General features: G+C 30.0%; 1 protein-coding gene across 4 annotated transcripts in view; it reads left to right on the plus strand.

The window, feature by feature from the left end:
- Sik3 (Salt-inducible kinase 3) overlaps window positions 1–20000 on the plus strand; it is a 42337-nt gene extending 22337 nt beyond the window's left edge. For 3 of the 4 annotated variants that reach the window (XM_043049986.3, XM_043049988.3, XM_043049989.3), the window contains exons 10-16: window positions 1463–1775; window positions 3463–3575; window positions 5121–5227; window positions 8891–9021; window positions 10988–11068; window positions 15012–15211; window positions 16308–20000. In XM_043049986.3, coding sequence (XP_042905920.1) covers window positions 1463–1775; window positions 3463–3575; window positions 5121–5227; window positions 8891–9021; window positions 10988–11068; window positions 15012–15211; window positions 16308–17717 — 2355 coding nt within the window. In that variant the 3' untranslated portion in view covers window positions 17718–20000. The remainder of the gene's footprint in view (window positions 1–1462; window positions 1776–3462; window positions 3576–5120; window positions 5228–8890; window positions 9022–10987; window positions 11069–15011; window positions 15212–16307) is intronic. The other variant, XM_043049987.3, reaches the window with a different exon arrangement.
- The last annotated feature ends 637 nt before the right edge of the window (window positions 20001–20637 follow it).

Raw genomic sequence — 20637 nt, forward strand, 5'->3', positions numbered from 1 at the left:
GGAAAAATGTAGGGGCAAGAATGCAGTGAATCGAAAAGAAAAAAAAATCAGTGACAATCACTGTTTTAATTTCTGAACATAGTAAAAAGTATTGTAAATTTTTTTTGAAGAATTTGGCATTTCCCTTATTGACAAAATAGTTACTTGCAACAATAATTATGCCATAGTTACCCTTAATTTTATGTATACAGTCCTTGTTCTTTATTTATGGAGATGTCTGTGTATAGCCCTTATTCATTATTTATGGAATAACTGTTCTACATTACCTGTAGATTTATTTTTTTGTTGACATTAGTTTTGAAGAATGAATTATTGGAAAGAAAAATAAAGAAATGTGGTAATGGTATTGAATTTTGTGTAAAGTTCTATCAATGAAATTAGCTGCCTGTTGCAATCAGTTTGTCTACCACCACTTTTCTCCTGCTGCCTTGGACTCTATTGCTCTAAATGCATGGAATTTAATACACTTCGCTTTTAAATACACTTCGTTTTTAATCTTGGGTAGAGTTTGGGTGGAAATAAAAATGCAAAAAGGAGAAAATTTCAACCAAAAAGTATAAAAATAAATGAATATCATAAATACAATAAATATCCTTATAATATGTATATGAAGTTCAGCAGATGAAGAAAACAAGAAAAAAATTACAGGTAAAGAAAAGTGAAGAAAAATATTATTTAAATAAAATAACATAATAAAAAAATTTAAAAAACTCCTTTTTGTAGATATAATCGTGTGAGTTGATGAAGTGGTTATATCTTTTTTCCCTGGATTTTTATTAAATTATTTTTTAAATTTTTAAAAATTTTTTTTATTTTATTTTAATAATTTTTTTCTTCACTTTTTTTATTCTGTAATTTTTTCCATGTTTTCTCTAGATTTTGAACTTATTTTATGAGTTCTATATACTTGCAGCTTATGCACAGTAAATAAAACTTATTTTTTTCTTTTTATCCTTTTTGTATTTATTGTGTTATATATATATATGTGTGTGTGTGTGTGTGTGCGTGTGATGTTGGTTACCATCAATTAAGTCAACTTAAAATAATTACTTATTCTTTAATTATAACACAGTCACAGAGACTTCTAAGCACACAGGATCGAACCACACAGGTTCCAAGTTTCACACAGAAACATACTTCAACTAACAATTCCAACTGACTACCTCTTCCTTTACATCTAGAAAGTTCTTTAAGGCGAGCTACATCTGGCGTACTAACAGAGAGGCTGTTGTCTCACATGTTAAACTTACACATATATATATAAACTATATTGAAACTCATTTTTGCTAAAAAAAGTAGCTAAACTAAATATTTGTTTTGCTGTAACAATAGTATTTCTCTTATTGTCATACATCATGTTTTAAATCTAAACCAGTGTTTGCTGTGGTGCCCAAATTAATATTTAAGGAAAAGTTTTAGGTTACCTTTTGTTATAAACTACATGTTTTTCTTTTCTGTTTAGTTTGGAGATGTTGAATTGGAATCAGATGAAGATGATAAACAGAATGAAAATGCCCATTCTCAATATCATGTTGTGAGAAGACACACGGTCGGACCAGACAATGCAGATGCCCCTGATCCTGGTGCAGTCGGGTTTCTTCCTAGAGGAGCTCCCTACTATGGCCCCACTCTTCATCCTGGAACAGCACTGCCGGTCAGCGCACTGCCCCACACCAACTTGCCTCAAAATCTGCCCCTTGTTCAGAACCAAAATCCTCAAATGTTCTGCGTAAAAGACCAACACTTACTGAAGCCACCCCAAGTACTTGGTGCAGGTTAGTGTTTGGAAATTCAAATAAATTAAATGATAAAAGAATTAGTCAAATTTCTTCAGTTTTAAACTATGGAAATTTTACAGCACTCGTTTTGTAATCAGATCACCCTAGTTTAAATCCCTGCGATGATAAAAATTCTGCTTTCAAATTACACTGACCACATTAACATACCTGCCAACTCTTCTGGATTTTCAGGAAGATTTTATTTTCATATTTAAAGTGGTAGCAATACTCAGATTATTCCAATTAACTTTTTGAATTATAATGATAATTATAAATGAGTTTGACCACCACTACATATAAATAATTACAATAAATATATGAAAGCATAAAAATCCTTGAGGAAGCGAATCTCAACGGGAGCAAAATATAAATATATTTTTGAGTCAGATTGTTTTTCGTTTATTGTTTTACAACCACTCTGAAAATCCGTTCTCGGAAAGAGTGAAAGTTGGCAGGTATGCATTAATAATCCGTGCTACGGGCTCTCAGCATGGACTTGCGTCCTAACGCCGGTTGACCATGTGCACAATATCCTCAGAGGTAGACATGTTTTAGAACTTCGTTGTCTTCAAGGTGTAATGAGATGTGTAGCTTCATTTTTCTCTTTGTGTAATATGACGATATAACATTATTTTTCTCTACATGTTATATGCATGCGAGTTAGTTCTATGAAAAAATCCTCTGTGAAGGTTAGTTTATTTTAATGATTGATTCAAGAGTTCTTTTGAGTTAGGTTCGAAACTATACTTAATAACCTTTACACATCAGCTATGGCAGCCTATTAACATTATTTTCTAGTGCTTTTGCTGAATGGCACTAAAATTTTCCTTAATTTATTATCAATAGGTTCTGTATTTGTTACCTCTTGTTTTAACAAATTTTTCTAAACGAAATATTAGTGGGAACTGTTTATAGTATTTGAAGGCTATTAACTATTAAACTAAATTCAGTGGTGTGGGCGCCTATCGAAGGCCAAGGACTACTGTTCTCATCTCAGTTTTCTTGACCGTGGGGTGCAAGGAAAATTAAACCCCCATGCACGCTCGGTACTCATTTTATCGATACACTAAGTCAACCTTTCCCGGCACGAGGATTGGCATGGGAGCACGAAGCGCTACCACTCTACCATGAGATGCTACCATTAATTTTTAGCGTTTATTAATTTTTTTAAAGGTTTACTGCAAGAATATATTTTATAAATGTACATGGACTCATAGATCTGGTCTAGCTTAAGGATAAGCAAACAATTGCATACATTTTATATAGTAATTACACAATGATAAATTTTTCATTGACATGCCTAAGATTCTTCCAACTTTTTAAACTTTAAAGATTTCAATTCTTAACATTTTTACTGTATATTGTTGCTTACATTTTATTATCTTTAATCAAAATTTATACCTAAAATTTAGCAGTCGGGTGGGCTGCCACTAAACTCTTATTGTAAAAAAAAAAAAAAAAAAAAACAATTAAATAAGTATGTAAATAATTTAAATGTTTTCTTTTTGTGCAAAAGTTGTCTTACACCTTTTTATTTATTCCTTTCATACTTTAAGTTGATAGGTCTATTCAGACTTTTTGTTCTTTCCCCCCTCTCGAGATGTTTAATTTCTGACATTCTATATCCTATTCATTCTTGTTTAAAAAGATAAGTAATGTATTGTAAATATTTGTTATTTTATAGCCGGAGGGTTTGGTCGTCGAGCTTCAGATGGATGTGCCAACACATCAAACAACTACTATCAACGCAAACCTGGACAACAAGGGCAGTCGCCGAACAAAGAAAGACCTGCAACTGTAAGGTTTTCGTTCAAATACTATATTTTAAATATTTTGTTGTTGTTGTTGTGAAAATTCAATAAGAGTACATACTTTTAAAACTTGAAGAGATTATTTGTAGAAAATGTTAGAGTTAATAACTGTTTAATTTTGTCCAATTAGCACTCTTTATGCTGATGATGACAAAATTTCAACATAAAGAAAAACCACAGAAATTTGAAAAACAGATAGCATTTATGATCTAATTTTTAAAAATTACCTTAGCATTGCATTGTTTCGACTCTAAAAATTATGCAAGAATTGAGTAATCTTAATTTTAATCACTTAATTTTCAGTGAAGAAATCTCTTTTGTTTTTTCTTTTTTAAGTTTTATTTTCGTAACATTCAAAATATTTGCTAATTTAAGTCTAAACTGTTATTTTCTGTGAGAATTTCTATCTGGCAATTCTATGCATATTGTATTACCAAACTTTAAAAAATTATTACTCAGTTAATAAAATTCAAGCAGTTATTATAGTTTTTGAGAAAATAAGGGGTCTGTTTAGGCCAAATTTACTACCGTTTAGTGGTACCTTAACAAATTCAACTTTAGGAAAATATTTTTTCTAAAAATTTTATTTTTGTATCCCGTAAGAATTGATAAATCCATATTTTTTCCATTTTTTTGTGTTGATTTTTAATATAATTTTTAATTTTCATAAATTATGCCTAAATTTTCACAAATTGTGTCTAAATTTTAACGAAATAGGTACCTCTCGAAAAAACCTAGATAGATCCCTGATAAATCTTTGTGTCATTTCCACTTATTAAAATCTTTAGAAAGTTTTTAAAATTTATTTTGTTTTTAAATTGAAAACTGGCTATTTGCAGGTGGCACATTTATAACACCCATGTTTAATTTTTTAAAAAAATCTTTAAACTAATATAACTTATTAAAAATATGAAAATTTCTACAGTTGGGACTAGAAAATATCAAAACAGTGGTAACTGTCTTAATGTGGAACTGACACCATAACATGTTTTTAACTGCCCTGCAGTCGCTGCAGGCCTTCACCTCTTAAACTACCCCACAGAAGAGGATTTGTATTCATTTAATGCCACAGAAATTACAAAAACTATTCAAGCACACCATGACATATGATTTAATAGAGGATGCGACACCAACCAACCAACCAAAAATTGAGATACACGTAAATGACACCAAGACTTACGTTATTAAAAAATATTAGAACCGCTAGATTTTTTTTGAAACTGAGTTTTCTACTTTTAAAATCTGCAAGTATGACTTTGCTAAATGGTGGAATTGTCCTATGGTAAGAAATGAATGTTTTATTTTAAGTATAAAGCTCCCAAACTGTGTATTTTTTTTTTTGTGGTGAAAGAATTTTAAAAGCAAAGCAGTCGAGTAAAATTAATATTATTACTTTAGTATTTCTAGTACTTTAGTATTTTAGTATCGAGTATTTCTAGTAAATTAATATTATTATTTTAGTACGTAATCAACTAAATGTTTACTATTTATTAAAAATGAAAAGGTTACAAATATTTTATTCCTTTCACAGATGTCCCCAAACAGCACTTTACCTCAAGGTCTTCAGGCTTTGGCACTTCATGAAGATGAGAACCAAGAACAGGAAGAACAGCTAATGACTGACACAACTGTTCAAGGGTATATATCTATTTATATATATAATTATGTGCACAAAATAGCAGCAACTGAAACGTTTAATGTGAGAAAAACGCTACTAAGGCGACAAATTTCACCACAATATAGGCATAAACATATATCTTGCAACCAGTTTTGAAAAATCCTCAACTCTTTTTTTTACTGATTGGCTACAAGAGAAATAACATCACATTTTTTAAGTTTAACTGTATTTTTATTCATGTCATTGTTGACTACATATAAAAATCAACTGATGATATCACAGTTATCCATTGTTGTTGGCAACTAATTTCACCAAAATTTAGGCATAAACGTATATTTTGCAACAAGTTGCAAAAAATCATCAACTCTTTTTTTTACCTATTGTCTCCTAAAGAACTAACATCATTATTTTTTAGTTTAACTGTATTTTTTAGTCATATCATTTTGACTGACCATTTGTGACTGTATTTAAAAATCAACTGATGTCACAATTTTCCATTGTTGTTGGTACATTTTTATTTGCTGAAAAATAACAAATCCAGTTTTCTTAAATTTTTTTTGTTATTTTTTTTTATCAGCTACTAAAAGCTTTTTTTTATCAGCTGATAAAAGTATTGTTTTCTTGTATAATATTTTTGTATCCTGAATTTAAATGTACCTGTAGTATTTATTTTTCTTATTTTACTCTGTTATTTTAATTTTGATTATTTTCTACATCAATAATTAAATTCTAAAAGAGTTGTTTCTTTATTATAACATATTTTTATTATAATCTAATTTTATCATATTGCCTTGTTGCCCTACATTCTAACCTTAAATTTATTTCCTTCAGTATCTAAACTTAGTTACTGTTTTACAATTATTATTTTTTGGTGTAAAGTACATTAATATGCCATTATAAATTGCCTTTTAACAAGATTCATTAAATGGTTTAGAACTTAACAAATCAGTTTCATGCATAGTGTAATGCGTGCACAAGTTGCATGAATGTCGGTCGCAGAAAGTGGGAGCACAAACATAAGCAAACAGAATTCTCTTTAGTGTATAGATTGCAATGGAGCAATATCACTTCTTAGAGAAAAAATTGTTTTATCAAGGTGTGTAGCTTTTTAAAAAGGTGCTTAATTTCAATTTTCGTTTTTTAAAAGCCCTTAAAGGTGCTTTTTTCCTTGATTTTTTTAAAAAAGTGCTTAATTTTCCATTTTTCAAAATGAGATTTTTGCTTTACTATGTTGATTTTTGCTTCGAATTATGCAAAAAGACAGTTCACATTGTTCTATTCAACGTTTTCACAATTAATTCAAACCCAATCTATTTCGGCATATTGTCTGTCCGTAGCGTTTGAAAACGCCATTCGTTTTACACAATTCGAAATTTCATGATTTTTGACAATTGTCAAAAACAAATACCAAAAGTTTTTTTTCTTTTTCTTGACATGACCGTTAAAACAAGATAAAACAGTCAGTTGTCAAAAACTTTCCAACCCTGCCTGATTAATGATATTTTTTAAAAGTGTATAAAAATATTTGAGTGCTTGAAAAGTGCATAAAAGGTGTTTATTTTTTGTTGAATAATTTGCACTGTGTTTATGCTAAGAACAAAAAAAATTGTTTTATGCTAAGAACAATGCCTCTTGATTATTGCCAAACAATCATCCAGGTCATTGCGCGTCAGGGAACAGAGGACTTAGTCTCCTAGTATTCACGTAACTATCATATTTAATTTAGAAAATGTATCGTGTCTGTTCCATGCCGCTATTAAGATTAACAAGTTCACTATTTTATCATTTTTATTAATTCCTAGCTGCTTTACTTAGTAATATTTATTTAAATAACATATTTTATTATTCGTGCAGATCCAGATATACTTTATTCTCTGTAAATATAAATGAGCTCTACTAATCAACCTGTTATATTATCCATGGATCTCCGAACTTCAGATTTATTTGATTATACTTAAAATTTCTACTGAATTCCTCTCAATAATTTAATTATTAACGACCTTCAATTGCACCATTACTCTATTTTTTTCCTATATGATGTTGAACTTTTTTCAATTATAATCTGTCAATTTATAAAAAAAAGTAGGTAAGTCACATTTCTTGCGAGTTTAAATATTGAATAATAAAAACACTTTGTTTATCTCTAAAAATAGTGCATGAGACTGATTGATATATAATATATTAATGAACAAATATTAATGAAATTTTATTTTAATTGGGTTTGGGTGATAATCAAATAATTAACTATTGACCAAAAAGATTTTGCAACTCTCGAGGTGATGTGAATGTTATGTAATGCTCATGAGTCCTAGTATTTTCCTATTATTTTTTATTTAGCAGTTAATAGTTCATGACAAAAGTCTAATTCAATAATAACGTTATTTGTTGGTAAATTATGCAGAAATTATAAAATATAAATATATTGTCTGTTTTTAAAACATTGAGTTTTGTAATTTTTATATTTTTACAACTATTACAATCAGAAAGCTAAAGTGTTCAATTAACATAAATGTTCAATCGGAAAGCTAAAGTGAGAGTTTGTGGGTTCGAACCCCGCCTGCTAAAGACCCCCCAGTCCCAGTGGTTAAGTCAATGAGTTATCGTTGTGCAGAATATGGGTTCTATTCTTGGTGGCAACTTGAACCGGTCTCAAACTGTTGGGTACTAGTTTGTCTGGGAGCAAAAGGTGGATAGTGGAGGTGTCTTGCCGCTGTTCCTCTTACTACCATGTCATTTGTATCAAAACTATAGTATCTTAACCTACACCTATCCATTGGACAACAACTGGCTGCTGCAGTAGTGCTTTATTTTGTTTCATAAAAAGAAAATGTAAGTCCATTCTCACTAAATATTGTGAACGCTATGTCTAAGGATAAATATGGAATTAGCAATAATTATTTGAAATAATTTCTTTGTAATTATCGATAAGAATAAGTATTATAGTATTGTTTCATGTGGTAATCATATCTAGCACTAATCATACCTAGGAACATCTGAAGTTTTTGTGAAAAATGTTTTCCATTGATAGGATACTGATGTAGGCTAATTTTAATATCAATCAGATTTTTTTTTAATTCTTTTCTCAGAACTTAAGAGTGTGGTAATTAAACAATTATGTATATATCAGGGTGCGTAGCGTTTTTAAAAAGTGCTTAAAGGTGCTTATTTTCGATTTTCGTTTTTTAAAAGCCCTTAAAGGTGCTTTTTTCATTGGTGTTTTTAAAAAGTGCTTAATTTTTCCTTTTTCAAAATGAGATTCTTCCTTTACCATGTTGATTTTCGTTACGAATTATGTAAAATGACACAGTTCACATTGTTCTTTGCTACGTTTTCTCAATTAATTCAACCCCACTCTATTTCGGCGTATTGTCAATCCGCAGCATATGAAAACGCCATTCGTTTTACTTGATTCAAAATTTCATGATTTTTGACAAGTGTCAAAAACAATGTCATAAGGTTTTTTTTTTTTTTTTTTTACATGACTGTTAAAACAAGTTGAACTGTCAATTGTCAAAAACTTTCCAACCCTGCCTAATTATGATACTTTTTGAAAGTGCTTAAAAATATTTTTTGAGTGCTTGAAAAGTAATATAATGGAATAATTTATTTTGATTTTATTCATAAATGTTTGTTGTTTCAGATATCATGATATTCATTTCTTTGTTTTAATTTTTTTGTTACAGTTACTCAGTGTGGGAGCAACCTCAGAATATTCGCATTGGAATCAGTCCGCCAGAGGAAACACAGAAAAAGATGCCTCCAATGAAACAAAGGAGGACGGGTCTGCTGACCGTCATGAATGAAAAACCAGCCGGTAAGTCTAGTTTCCTGAAACTATTAATATTTTGAGTTCTTGAAAAGTTTTACGATTTAGAAATTTTATGTATTTGTCAACTGTATTTAGATTCTATGTTTGTTTTCCATCAAAGTATATTTTTATTTTAAACACAGTTATAACAATTTATGCTTCATTTTCACATAATTGTAGTTTCTCAAAATGTTAAGTAACGAAACATCATTCATAATATTTTAGTGAATTTGAAGAAATCAGCTATTTTAGAAAGCAAAAATTGTTTATTTTAAAAACTTGGATGAATAACATGTTTTATACTTATAGCTGACCATAACAAGTTCAGTGAGTTCAAATTGTCACTTAAAAACCTTTTCAGAGGATTTATCTTTTTTGGTTTATAAAAAGCTTGATGATTCCTAGGTACCCTAAAAAAATTTTCTTTTTTTTTTTTTATTCTTTCTTTTTCCTATTTCTGCATAAGACTTAGTTTACAATTTTGATTTCATTACCTCTGATATCTTATGATATTCAATTTAACACAGTTTAGCCCCTTACGGCTGCTTGAAGCTAAAGAGTAGACTTGAAATTTTGAATTTTCAATTAGTAGCCGGTGGCTGGTATACTCGAATATTTTTTCCTAAAACCTAATGAGTCAATGAAGGATATCAATAAGTCTTTTTTTATTTAATAGCCTATTTTTGAAAATTTTTTTTTTTGCGCTTGATAAAATCGTATTAGAAATTAGCTACATATATAAAAAGTTAATTCATCAAAAAAATAATATAAATATGTGACAAAGTTGAGTTAAACATAAAGTACTTTTTTTAAAAGTATCTGGGTATATACCTAAAAGTCTTATTTAAAAGTATCTACAACTTTGAAATATTTGAATTGTTAAGGAACTCTCCTTTCTCATAAATCTTTTCACCACAAATTGATGAATTCTGAAGGATCAAAATTTTGAATGGACACATTATGCATTTTAATGAAAATTCTGTTTTCCTGAGTCTTTCTGCATTGATATACTTTTATCATAAAACTATATTTAATAAATAAATAAAATAATGTGATCAGTGACCAGTTGCTTATTTAAGTTGCCACGTTATTTCATTGACTCACGATGTGGAGAGAGGTTATTTTCATGACTTGGAAACTAATGATTGCATGCTCAAATCCTGCTCACGTCATACATGTTTCTCTTGTGTGTTTTCCTCTGTTGTATGAATAAATTGCAGCATATGAATGGGTCTGTGCAGTGTGATGTGGGTAATGTTGCTCGCCTCCATGAATCGCACAGGCGCACCCCGAGTAACGTTAAATGAGCAACGGTTTGCGCATCATTTAAGGCAAAGACCGAAAAGTTCAGTACCAGCCGCTAGGGAAAAAAATTAATTAAATGCTTCTGCTGATTTGTATGTTTTTTTAAAATTTATTTCTCATAACATTTTCAGGAAGGTAATTTAATATCATATGTGTTTACCTGCTAAATTCCTGAGATAAAATCCGTGAAAGTTATGCGCTAGTTCTTCTGCGTTTAAAGCAATACCTCTCACTTTTTTTATGAAGGCATTGTGCTGTTTAATGTTATTCTATTATGAAAATTTTTTTGAACCAAATAAATAAAAACCAGAAAATCCAACTTCAAATCCAAAATGATGATGACTTTTCTTCTGATAAGCTTTTTAATTTTATTGGTTTGGCTGTTGTTGTTGCATTAATTTGCCATCGACAACTGTACCTTAACTTCATCCTTAACCCACTAAGGGTTCTGCTTGTAAAAATTTGTATTTTAACACGCACTATACCATCAATTAGGCCTCATTACCTCAATTTAGATCAGACGTCAAATGGTGGTAGTAATGACCCAGCCTTTTCATCACATTCTCCTAGCTGGTTTGTATTTTTCCGACTCTCAATTTTGTTAAAATGAAGCATAAATTAATCATAATTTATCAGTTATTAATCTCATCAATTTATTAATCTTCAGCTGTGAAATACAGATATTGTCAGCAACTTCAATTTTTTCTGCCCCCAACTGAATACAACTTATTTTGTACCAATGGATCTGGTAAGTTAATTCAATGTTGGGAACCCTGTTTTTTGTGGTGTCGGGATTAATATTCTTGGTGACTGGTCTTCTATTACTTGTCTGTGTCAGTAACTCTTTCTTTTTACTATTACTTTTGTCTACAAAGATAATAAAGGTATCTTGCAGGGTTCGTTGATTTAAATCAGCTTGATTTAAATCACGATTTAAATCATGATTAAAATCAAATGATTTTTTTAAAAAAATCATTGATTTAAATCAACTGATTTTTATATATATATATTATATTGATTTTAAAAGTTAAAAAACAGTGCTTTAAATTATTGATACTTTTATTATTTTCTTTTTTTAGTTTTAAAATTTATTTTAAATAAATTGCTGCATTAATTAATTTTAGTAAACGAAATTACTTTTTTCTTGGAGTGTGTTAAACACATTTAAAATTACATGTTTAAAAATCTTTTGATTCTTAACATTGAAAGTACAGATTAAAGTAAATATTTAATGCTGTCTTAATATAGATTTGCATAGCTGTAGAAAGTAAATAAACATGCTTTTTTTCAAAAAGCAAATGTTAATTAAAATTCTACCCTTTGATTAAAAAAGCATGAAATTCAAATCTACATTATAGTTTATTGATGGAAATTTCTATATTTCTAAAGCTTGAGGTTATATTAAAAAGAAATTACCTTAATATGCCAAAAATAGAAAGAAAAAAAAAGCTGACTTCAGATATTTTTTTCCTGATATAGTGTCATTCTTCCCTATCAAAGTCTATTTGAAGCAGTAGGGTTATTAACTGGTTTTTATTTTTCTTCTCATAATATGTTTACGGTATCTTTGAAATTATCAGATTTTCTTTTGTGAAAAAAAAATTCCAATAAGTACATAGATTTTTTTAAAAATGTTTTTTAGCTTAACTTATGTATTTTGATAAAGGATTGAAAATGAATATTTTAACATAAAAATATATAGATTGAATATTTATTTTTTGATGAATAACAACATTTATAAACACAATCTGTTGCATTTATTTTGCCATTTTATAAATCATGAGGAAAAAAAAGAGATCACAGTTTTAAATTAAAATTATGCTGTGCTAATTGAAACTTTGTGTTATTAGTTAAAATAGTATTCTTTAAATTATCTATTTTATCTTGTCTTTTAATTTCAATCATGCCTTTGTATCAAAATGGTCGCTATGCATTATAATGAAAAATTATTTTAGTAAGTTAGAGCTTCTAAAATATTGTTATAATATAGTTTTAATATTAATTTAATTTTGATTAAACATTTATAAAGTTTTTTTGATCATAAATTAAAGCTCTTATAGTGTATTTAAATAAAAATCAAAAAAATCTGATTTAAATCAAAAAAATCCGATTTAAATCAAAATAATCCGATTTTTTCGATTTTTTTTTAAAAAATCAAAAAAATCACGAACCCTGGTATCTTGTCATTAGTAATATAAGATTTAATTTATTGCAATATTAATTATAAATTACAGTACAGAACCCGTTATCTAGAAATCAGAAAACCAAAAAACCGGAACGAAATTCAATAAATTTTCCGCAATTTTTTTAAAAAAAATGTTCTTTTTTCCTCATAAGATTTTAGGATTTTTCTTTCATTTTTGAAAGATGTTTACCTTACCATCATTTTGGAAATAATCATTAGTGTATTACTTCATTGTTTTTTCTTCTTTTTAAGATTATTTCCAAATGTTATTTTTTTTAGTTGAGTTAAACAATAAAAAAATGGCTTTTTGTAGCGATTCTGAAAACCGGAAAAATCAGTTATCCAGAATAACGATGGTCCCGATGGTTCCAGATAATCAGTTCCCTACTGTGCAATATTGCCTTTATATAAATATAGATCTTACACTTCTAAGTGCCCTGCCATGTTTAGAAGTGCTTTTTGCTTCATAAAATTGCATGAAGACAACTAATTTTTTTTTTTAACTAATATGATCTGAAAATAGTTTGAATTATTTTTCTAAAAGTTTACTAGGTTTTTAAAAAAACAGTTTATAATTTGTTATTTTAATAGCTATGTAATATATGTTGAATAATACTTTACATAGTGGCATGGAACCATTAATTTTACAATTTTACTAATGGTGTATTTTCAAAATTATTGTATACATTATTGGCATTAACACATTTTATGTGTGTGGATTTTTCTAACTTTTTAAACAGAAAACTCGTTGAAATGTTTAAATATAACTTAGTATAATATGTATTACAATCCAGAAATTAATGCGGATTTTACACTTTGCCATTCTTCTTAGTCGCTCAACCATGAAGTAAAATATTTCTGTGATTACTATGACTTATGTCAGTCATTTGTTTGTGCAACATTATCTTTCTGTATTAAAACTATAAATGTTTTTGCTATAAAATAAAACAAACAAATCAACATTTTCAACATCAAAATCAACATTTTCATTTTTATATTAATTTTTTGCCAAAAAGTTATTAGATTAATTAATTTTTTTAATATTTTTTTTATTTTGCGAGGTATCTACTTATATACTAAGTAACCATAGATACTATTTTTTCCTCTATTCTCCATTGTATAACAGCATTAAAGTTTCTTTTATCTCCTCTTTGTCTAATGATATTGCTGTTTGTAACTTAGGTTAAGTCTTGTTTTTAACTTTTTTTTTCTACTCATGACTGTTACCTATTCCACATGAATGTTTGTTCGTTATTATTTATGTTTTATTCCTTATTAATTTTTGGATCTCATTTGTTATGTACTTATCAACACAAAGTTGAAGGGTTGAAAATATCCTTTTTAATCAACCAAAATTTGTATTAACTGATGGGGCAGCGAAATAAATTTAGGTTGAATTTAAAAAAAAAGATTTAAAAACAAAAAGATTTAAAGATATATGATTATGATTATTATGATATATGATTATTAAACAGATTTAAAGATATATGATTTAAATGATATACATAGGACAATATTATTGTAATTAAGTTAATCAGTATGTTTATGTACTTTCCTACAATTTCAACGTTTTATTAAATCCCATGATTAACTTCACATAAAATCTTCCACTTAATTTCAAAACAGACTTTTTTTTTACTACTCACTTTCACCATTAAAGCATCAGTACAACTAGAATCAACAAGTTGCTGGCAACTATATGAAACACTTGCAAAAGAGTTTTACAATCACCAGGAAAAGAATGCAATTCTTTTTTTTTTTTTTTCCTTGTCACCTCACCGCCTAGGTCGGCAATGCCGATGTAACTAGGTTTGTTGTCGAAGCTCCAAGCCCACTCAAGTGTTCTGTTGGTGACTTACCAATTGCAGTTTGATGTAAACTAACACTGACCCCACATCAGTTCCTTGGACAAATGCACAAATCAATTCTGGAAAAGCAAACTTATTTTCACTAGAAAGGCCACCAAAAAGGTTATAATGAGCGATTTGTTTTGATTAGGTTACGTCTTAAATGGGAGAATCTTGTTTTTAAATATATAACTATTGTTTTTAAAGGTCAACTGTTTTCCTACATTTTAAGTATGTATTCGTGTTAATCGTTTTCGTCTCAAAAAGGCTTAACATTATTTTTTTTGGTCTGTATTAAAATTTTGATCTATATTTTATCCCCATTGCTCATAAACAACACTTATTATTTGTTTTAGGTAAAAATATAATAAAATCAAAATAAGTAAATTAATTCATAATAAAAAATTTAAAAATGCATTAACTATCAATGTATACAGTAAAATCTACTTTCACCTCTTATATTCTCTAATGGAGCAATTACAAAAATTAAGACAGGTTTTACATTTTTACTTCTCATTGATTTACTTTAGGAACTATTTTTTTGTTTTAATAGTAATTTTAAAATGATTGATATCTTTGACAGCATTTTATGATGTGATCCATTCAATTTTAATGTTCGCATTTGAGTGTTGTTAGTAACATTTTCTTTGTCTTCTCAGGTCGTGAAAGTTTGCGAGAGACTGCTTCTTTACAGTCGACGTCTGGGCGCTACTCCCCAGTTAGACGAGCAAGTGATGGCTGCTCACCTGTCACTTATTACAGGAATCAACTTGATAGAATCTATTGCCAGACCCTCACTGGTCCACAGACGAGTCCTGACAGTTTTAAAGCTGTTCTCCAGGAATATCAACAGTTGCAGGTAAAAAAAAAAATTTAAAAAAATTCTGTGATCTCAGTTCATTATTCTAAATCAGTTCATTAATACCAAATGTGACAAAGGAGAACGGAGATGGCTGAGAGGTTAGAACAATAACTTCCCAATAAATCAATCCTGTTTTCAAACTGGGCAATGGCGTAGCAATATGTGCTAATGTAAAATGTTCAAAATGGTAATGTATCAGAGGTTAAATCCTTTCATTGGCAAATTAACTGTTTGAGGCTTATGTGATTTTCCTTTTTATGTAATATGTTGATTTCTCTCAAAATTTCTCTATGTTAGATTCAAAATTACACAGCTGCTTAATTGTCTATAGATGTTGAGAAACAAGAATAATAGCTTGGCATGAACATGCACTTACTGTTCTTTACTTTTAAAACAACTGAAAAATAAGTTTTTCTTTTTCTGTATTCTGTATTTTCTTTATGCCTAAGGCAGTTGTTAAGCGATTACAAATTTATTAGGCATCTTCAATTGAAGAATCCTCTTTAAAATTATCAATGTCAGTTGAAAGACGAGTAATATTACCTCTTATAGTTTTCCGTCTATGCTTGAGTTGCATCATCTTGTCTACCGTTTCAGTGGGAGTTGCCCTTTTTCGTACATGGTAAAACTTTTAGTAAATTTACTTGCCAATGTTCCATAAAAAAGCCGAAAGTATAAGTTCAGGATTCTGCCACATATAGAAGGGTATTCGCCATCAAGAATAGCAGGCTCCCCTAAGCAATATATATCTGCAAATTGGATATGGAGTGACGCTATTTAATGTTGGTGCTAAAGTTGTAGTTAATTATAAATTATTTTCTTAATTCACTAAAAACAGGGTTTGTGCGCACTAGGAGTATCAGGAAAACCACCAATTGTAAGGGAAAATGAGATTCAAAATAGAGGAGTAAAAACCAGGCGCTATTTCACTAACTGTGTTATTTGTTAACAGCATTAAGACTGCTATAGAAAACCAAAATTTAGTTATTATTTTGGTAGATCAATGCTGTTCTGCTTTATTCATATCCTAATGTATTATGAGTTTTACTAATGATATTGTAAGTGCTGTATTAAATTTTATTTAAAATTATAGCAAATGCATTCTGGAGCAATGGATTCAAGAGTGTCAGCTGAAATGCAGAGACAACATTGTCTTCACATACAGCAGATGGCTCAACTGCAGCCTTCTGGTTACCTTACATCTATTTCCTCTCCCCCATCTATTGCGGGTTCACCCATTCATCAGGCCCAATCAAATGTTGGAGGTTCCCCCTCTGCTCTTTCTCAACACCTTCAGAATCTTCATCTACAGCAGCAAGCTGGTGGTCCTATAACCTTCACGGGTTTAGAGTGTCCTTTACAAGCATTCCAAAGAATACAAGCTATGTCTACACCTCACCACAGTAGTCCAACATCTCCTTTGCCTCTATTTCCTTCCGATACTTCTCCTACACGTTTACCAGTTTGTACCTCTCCTCAGCAACAATCCTCTCCTACTCACTTATACACTTCTGTGACTTATGCCCCCCAGCAAAGTGGTAACAGTCCCCCTCCTGTCAGTTACCAGAATCTAGAAATGATACAGGAGGACATTTCAGATCATGTTATACCTGGTGGAAGTGATACAATGTTAACTGTGGTCACTAGTGACGATCGGTCGTCACCGACTTGCAGGCAGATGGGATATCCGCAAATCAGTATTACTGATGAAACGGGTCATGTGATGGTAACTTCTGCATCATTGACTGGACAAACTGTTTTGCACGACTCTGCTCCTCGAAAGCAGCTTTTGCAACGTCAGAAAAGTGATGTGGTGCAGGTGGCTGTACCGAAACGGTATCAGCTGTCGGCTAGCATCGACGAACACGTCGTGAGAGGTGGCCGTAGAGCCTTTGTACGGCAAAGTAGTAGGGAGGCAGAGGATAGGGATATAGCAACCGAGTTTGCCATGTGTGGAAGTTCTAAGTCATTATTACGATGGGCAACCAAACAGTCAATACGACAATCCTACGTTCACGCCAAGCATTTGAGGCAAACATTTCCTCCTATTGGTCATATCTCATCTCCCATGGGTAAAAAATTATGTCGTCAAACTTTAGGTCAACACATTTCTACCAGTGACCCTACACCCAATCCGTGGGCCGGAAAGCCTTCGAACTGGTGGAGTAAAAAATCTGTGTTCAGAGAGCATCAGTTACACAAAACTCCCAGCGGCAGTGTCCATGTGTCTCTACCAACAACTGAACGCTCTTTCACTTGCGAAGCGGACATTCTGCAAGAGATTCAGCAGCAGCTGGACCCGATCGTCCGGGGGTTGTCGATGATGCTGCAGCGATCGGAAAGGGGACTCGCCGTCGAGCACCCGGCAGGTGTTCAGATAGAACTCGAAGTTTGTGACGGCCCTCATCCGGACGACAAGCGTTTGAAGATGAGGCGAATATCGGGTGATAGTTCACAGTATAATGAAATTTGCAGGGAACTGATAAATGGCATTAACATATGAAAATGAGTGAGCTTGAAGTGTTGCCATAATCTTCCACTTAAAGTCATGTGCTAGTCTGTGGCTGTTTGGGAATGCTTACTAGTCAAGTCTTCTATTGATTCATTCCCTTAAACAGAGGTTATAGAATTCAAAAGCAGGTCCGAAGAGGATTCTGCCTTAGAAAACATATCCACCAATCATGTTGCTCAGCTTGTATAGGGATATATCTATAGTAAAAATACTTTTTTGCACGTTCTTTCTTTTTATCTTTTGTTGTTTTCATGAAAGTGATCCTGAAGTGCAAAAATAGAGGTTATATGTGTTGATACTGGACCAATACATGTTAGTGTTCGGATGCTGCTCAATGTGTGCTGGTCTCTTGGCAGGCCATTGACAATTGTAACAATCAAGTGAAAATGCGTGATTTAAATTAACTTTAAAGACTCTGTAATATATGTAAATATTGTATGGATTGTTCTCGTTATCAGTTGAAATTGCTCTTGTACCGCTTACACATGTACATTAAGAATGTGTATAATGTTTAGTCTGTTGTAGATACAATTTATAATTGTTGTGTTTAAATATCAAAAGATTGACTGAGTTTTTTCGAAATTTTTCACATTTCTAGAATAATAACAAAATAGAAAATATGTCAGATGCAGATTTAGTGCTACAGATTCTATTGTCTGACATCTGTGATCATTAAATTAGAGTTCAAAATAGATGAGTACTAACTTTATTTCTCCACTATTTTCAATTTACTGTTCACACATAAAGAGAGGAAAGCACAATATTTTCGAAACAAAACAAACAAAAAAAATCACCAATCCAAATTCTAAAATAATAGGTCTGATTTCTAATTTCGTTAAAAAAAATTTGTTGTCTGCAGTTCCTATAATGTTTAATTACAATCTATGCATTATAATTAATTATGATCTATGCATTCAGAAAAGGACCTTTAGAGATCTACAAGTTTGAGGTTGTACGGTTAGTAATAAAAATTTTTAATTACTTAAATAACAATGTTCTGTTTTATAATGACAATTTATTAAAAAAAAAACTAAATTAAAATTAATTATGATCACAAACTAAGCCATCATCAATAGTGGTTTAAGGCAGTGGCCTGTCATCATGAAGGACAGAATTCTATACCAGGTAGCGGTCCATCATCCAGCTTCAGATCAATAATTACCCACTTGTCTGAGCAGTGACCCATGCGAGTATATTTTATTGCCATCATCCAACCATTGATCACAAAATTGGTGGGCTATAACTTCCAATACTCTCTTGGCTAACAACTGGCTGTTTCTAGAGTGCTTTGTTTAGTGATCACAAACAAGAACATTTATATAGTTTGAAAATATAATTAGTAATTTCCTGCATTAAATAAATATTAAGGTGGGTTAAAAATGCCACAGTATCTTAAATTTTTTAGCAGTAGTGTTGAAAAGTTGTCAACTACATGCAGAAGTATATAAATTTTATAACTCAATATTTTCTGCCGACGTCAATGGCTCAAAAGTTGTAAAAATGCTTTAAAATTAAATAATTAAAAATAAAACATATTCCTTGAATTGACTAATGATAGCTTTTAAAAGTTACTGTTTCTTAAATATATCTATAGAAATTTTAGAATTATAACCTTGTTATAGTTTTGTTGCCACTGCGGCACCAAAGTTTGGAATTGGTCCAATCAAGGTAGTGTTTGGAGTTAATTAGATATTGCATATTTTTTTATTTATGTCAGTTGATTACTTTTTTGCACAGTCATTAATAAATTTAAGATACTTCCACTTTTTCTTCCCATCCTAATGTATGTGTGGGGCATCTTTCCTCAGATTTGAATATATAATGCTTTATAATTTTGCTTAAAAAATTAATGAAAATTTTAAGCAAAAATTATTTTAGCTCTTTAAATATAAAGATCATTTAAGAAATCTATTCATGAGAAATATTCGCTATGAGCGATGCTATATTATTACCATTTATTGATAGTTGAAATTCAAATTGTTTTGTTTTAGTAGAAAATTTTATCATTTATTAATTAGAATATTAGAACTTATTTATCAAAACAAAATTATTCTTTAGGTCATTAAAAGCAATCCAAGTTATAAAACAATGATATACTGATTTTAGTTAAATTATTATTACATTTTTAAATATTTCGCTGAGCTATCAAACTGGATGGTAAATGAGTGTAAATTTGTCGTAAAAACTTTGAGCAATATATATCACTATGTTTTAAACAAATTTAAAATTTAAACGATTTGCATTAAAATTTAAATGATTTTTTTAAAAAAAAAAGATTTGAAACAGTGAGCAGACAAGAAGAAACATAAAAATTTAAGCTAAAAAATATTAGTCAAATTTAGATCATTCAAAATCATAGTGACCAGTTAAATTCTGATTGCATATATTCTTTCAAACAGATATGATAATTTGATTATATCTTGGATTTAATTTCAAATTCTTCCTCAATTTCTTTTTAATTCATTCATCCACTACCTTAATTGCCGCTAACTATTCACTTAATGTTAATGGATTGCAAAGGAGCTCTAGATTTTGATAGAACTTAAAAACATTATTTAAAGCATGAAAGCCTAATCTATTATTACCACATTTATTTGTTTAAAAGAATAGCTGATCTTCTGATAAAAGCTAGATTTTGTAACTGCAGTAAAATTTGTTCTTTTGCCAAAGGGTGGAAGGCTTAAGATAACTAATTGATAATGAATGCAATAAGAAGACGACTTTGTTTTCATTTAAAAGACAATCTCGGGAAAAGTTTTCGACTTAGTAATATTTTAACTACAACTATATGAAAAATTCAACTTATCTAAAATAAAATTATATTTATCCATTAATTAATTTTTATGATTTCAAAGGAACGAGCATGAAAGTCGAACTCTCTGTAATTTTGAATTATCCACGTTTGACTGCA

Source organism: Parasteatoda tepidariorum, chromosome 5 (genome assembly GCF_982258835.1).
Source record: "Parasteatoda tepidariorum strain Cologne lab strain chromosome 5, Ptep-v5.0, whole genome shotgun sequence".
NCBI lineage: Eukaryota > Metazoa > Arthropoda > Arachnida > Araneae > Theridiidae > Parasteatoda > Parasteatoda tepidariorum.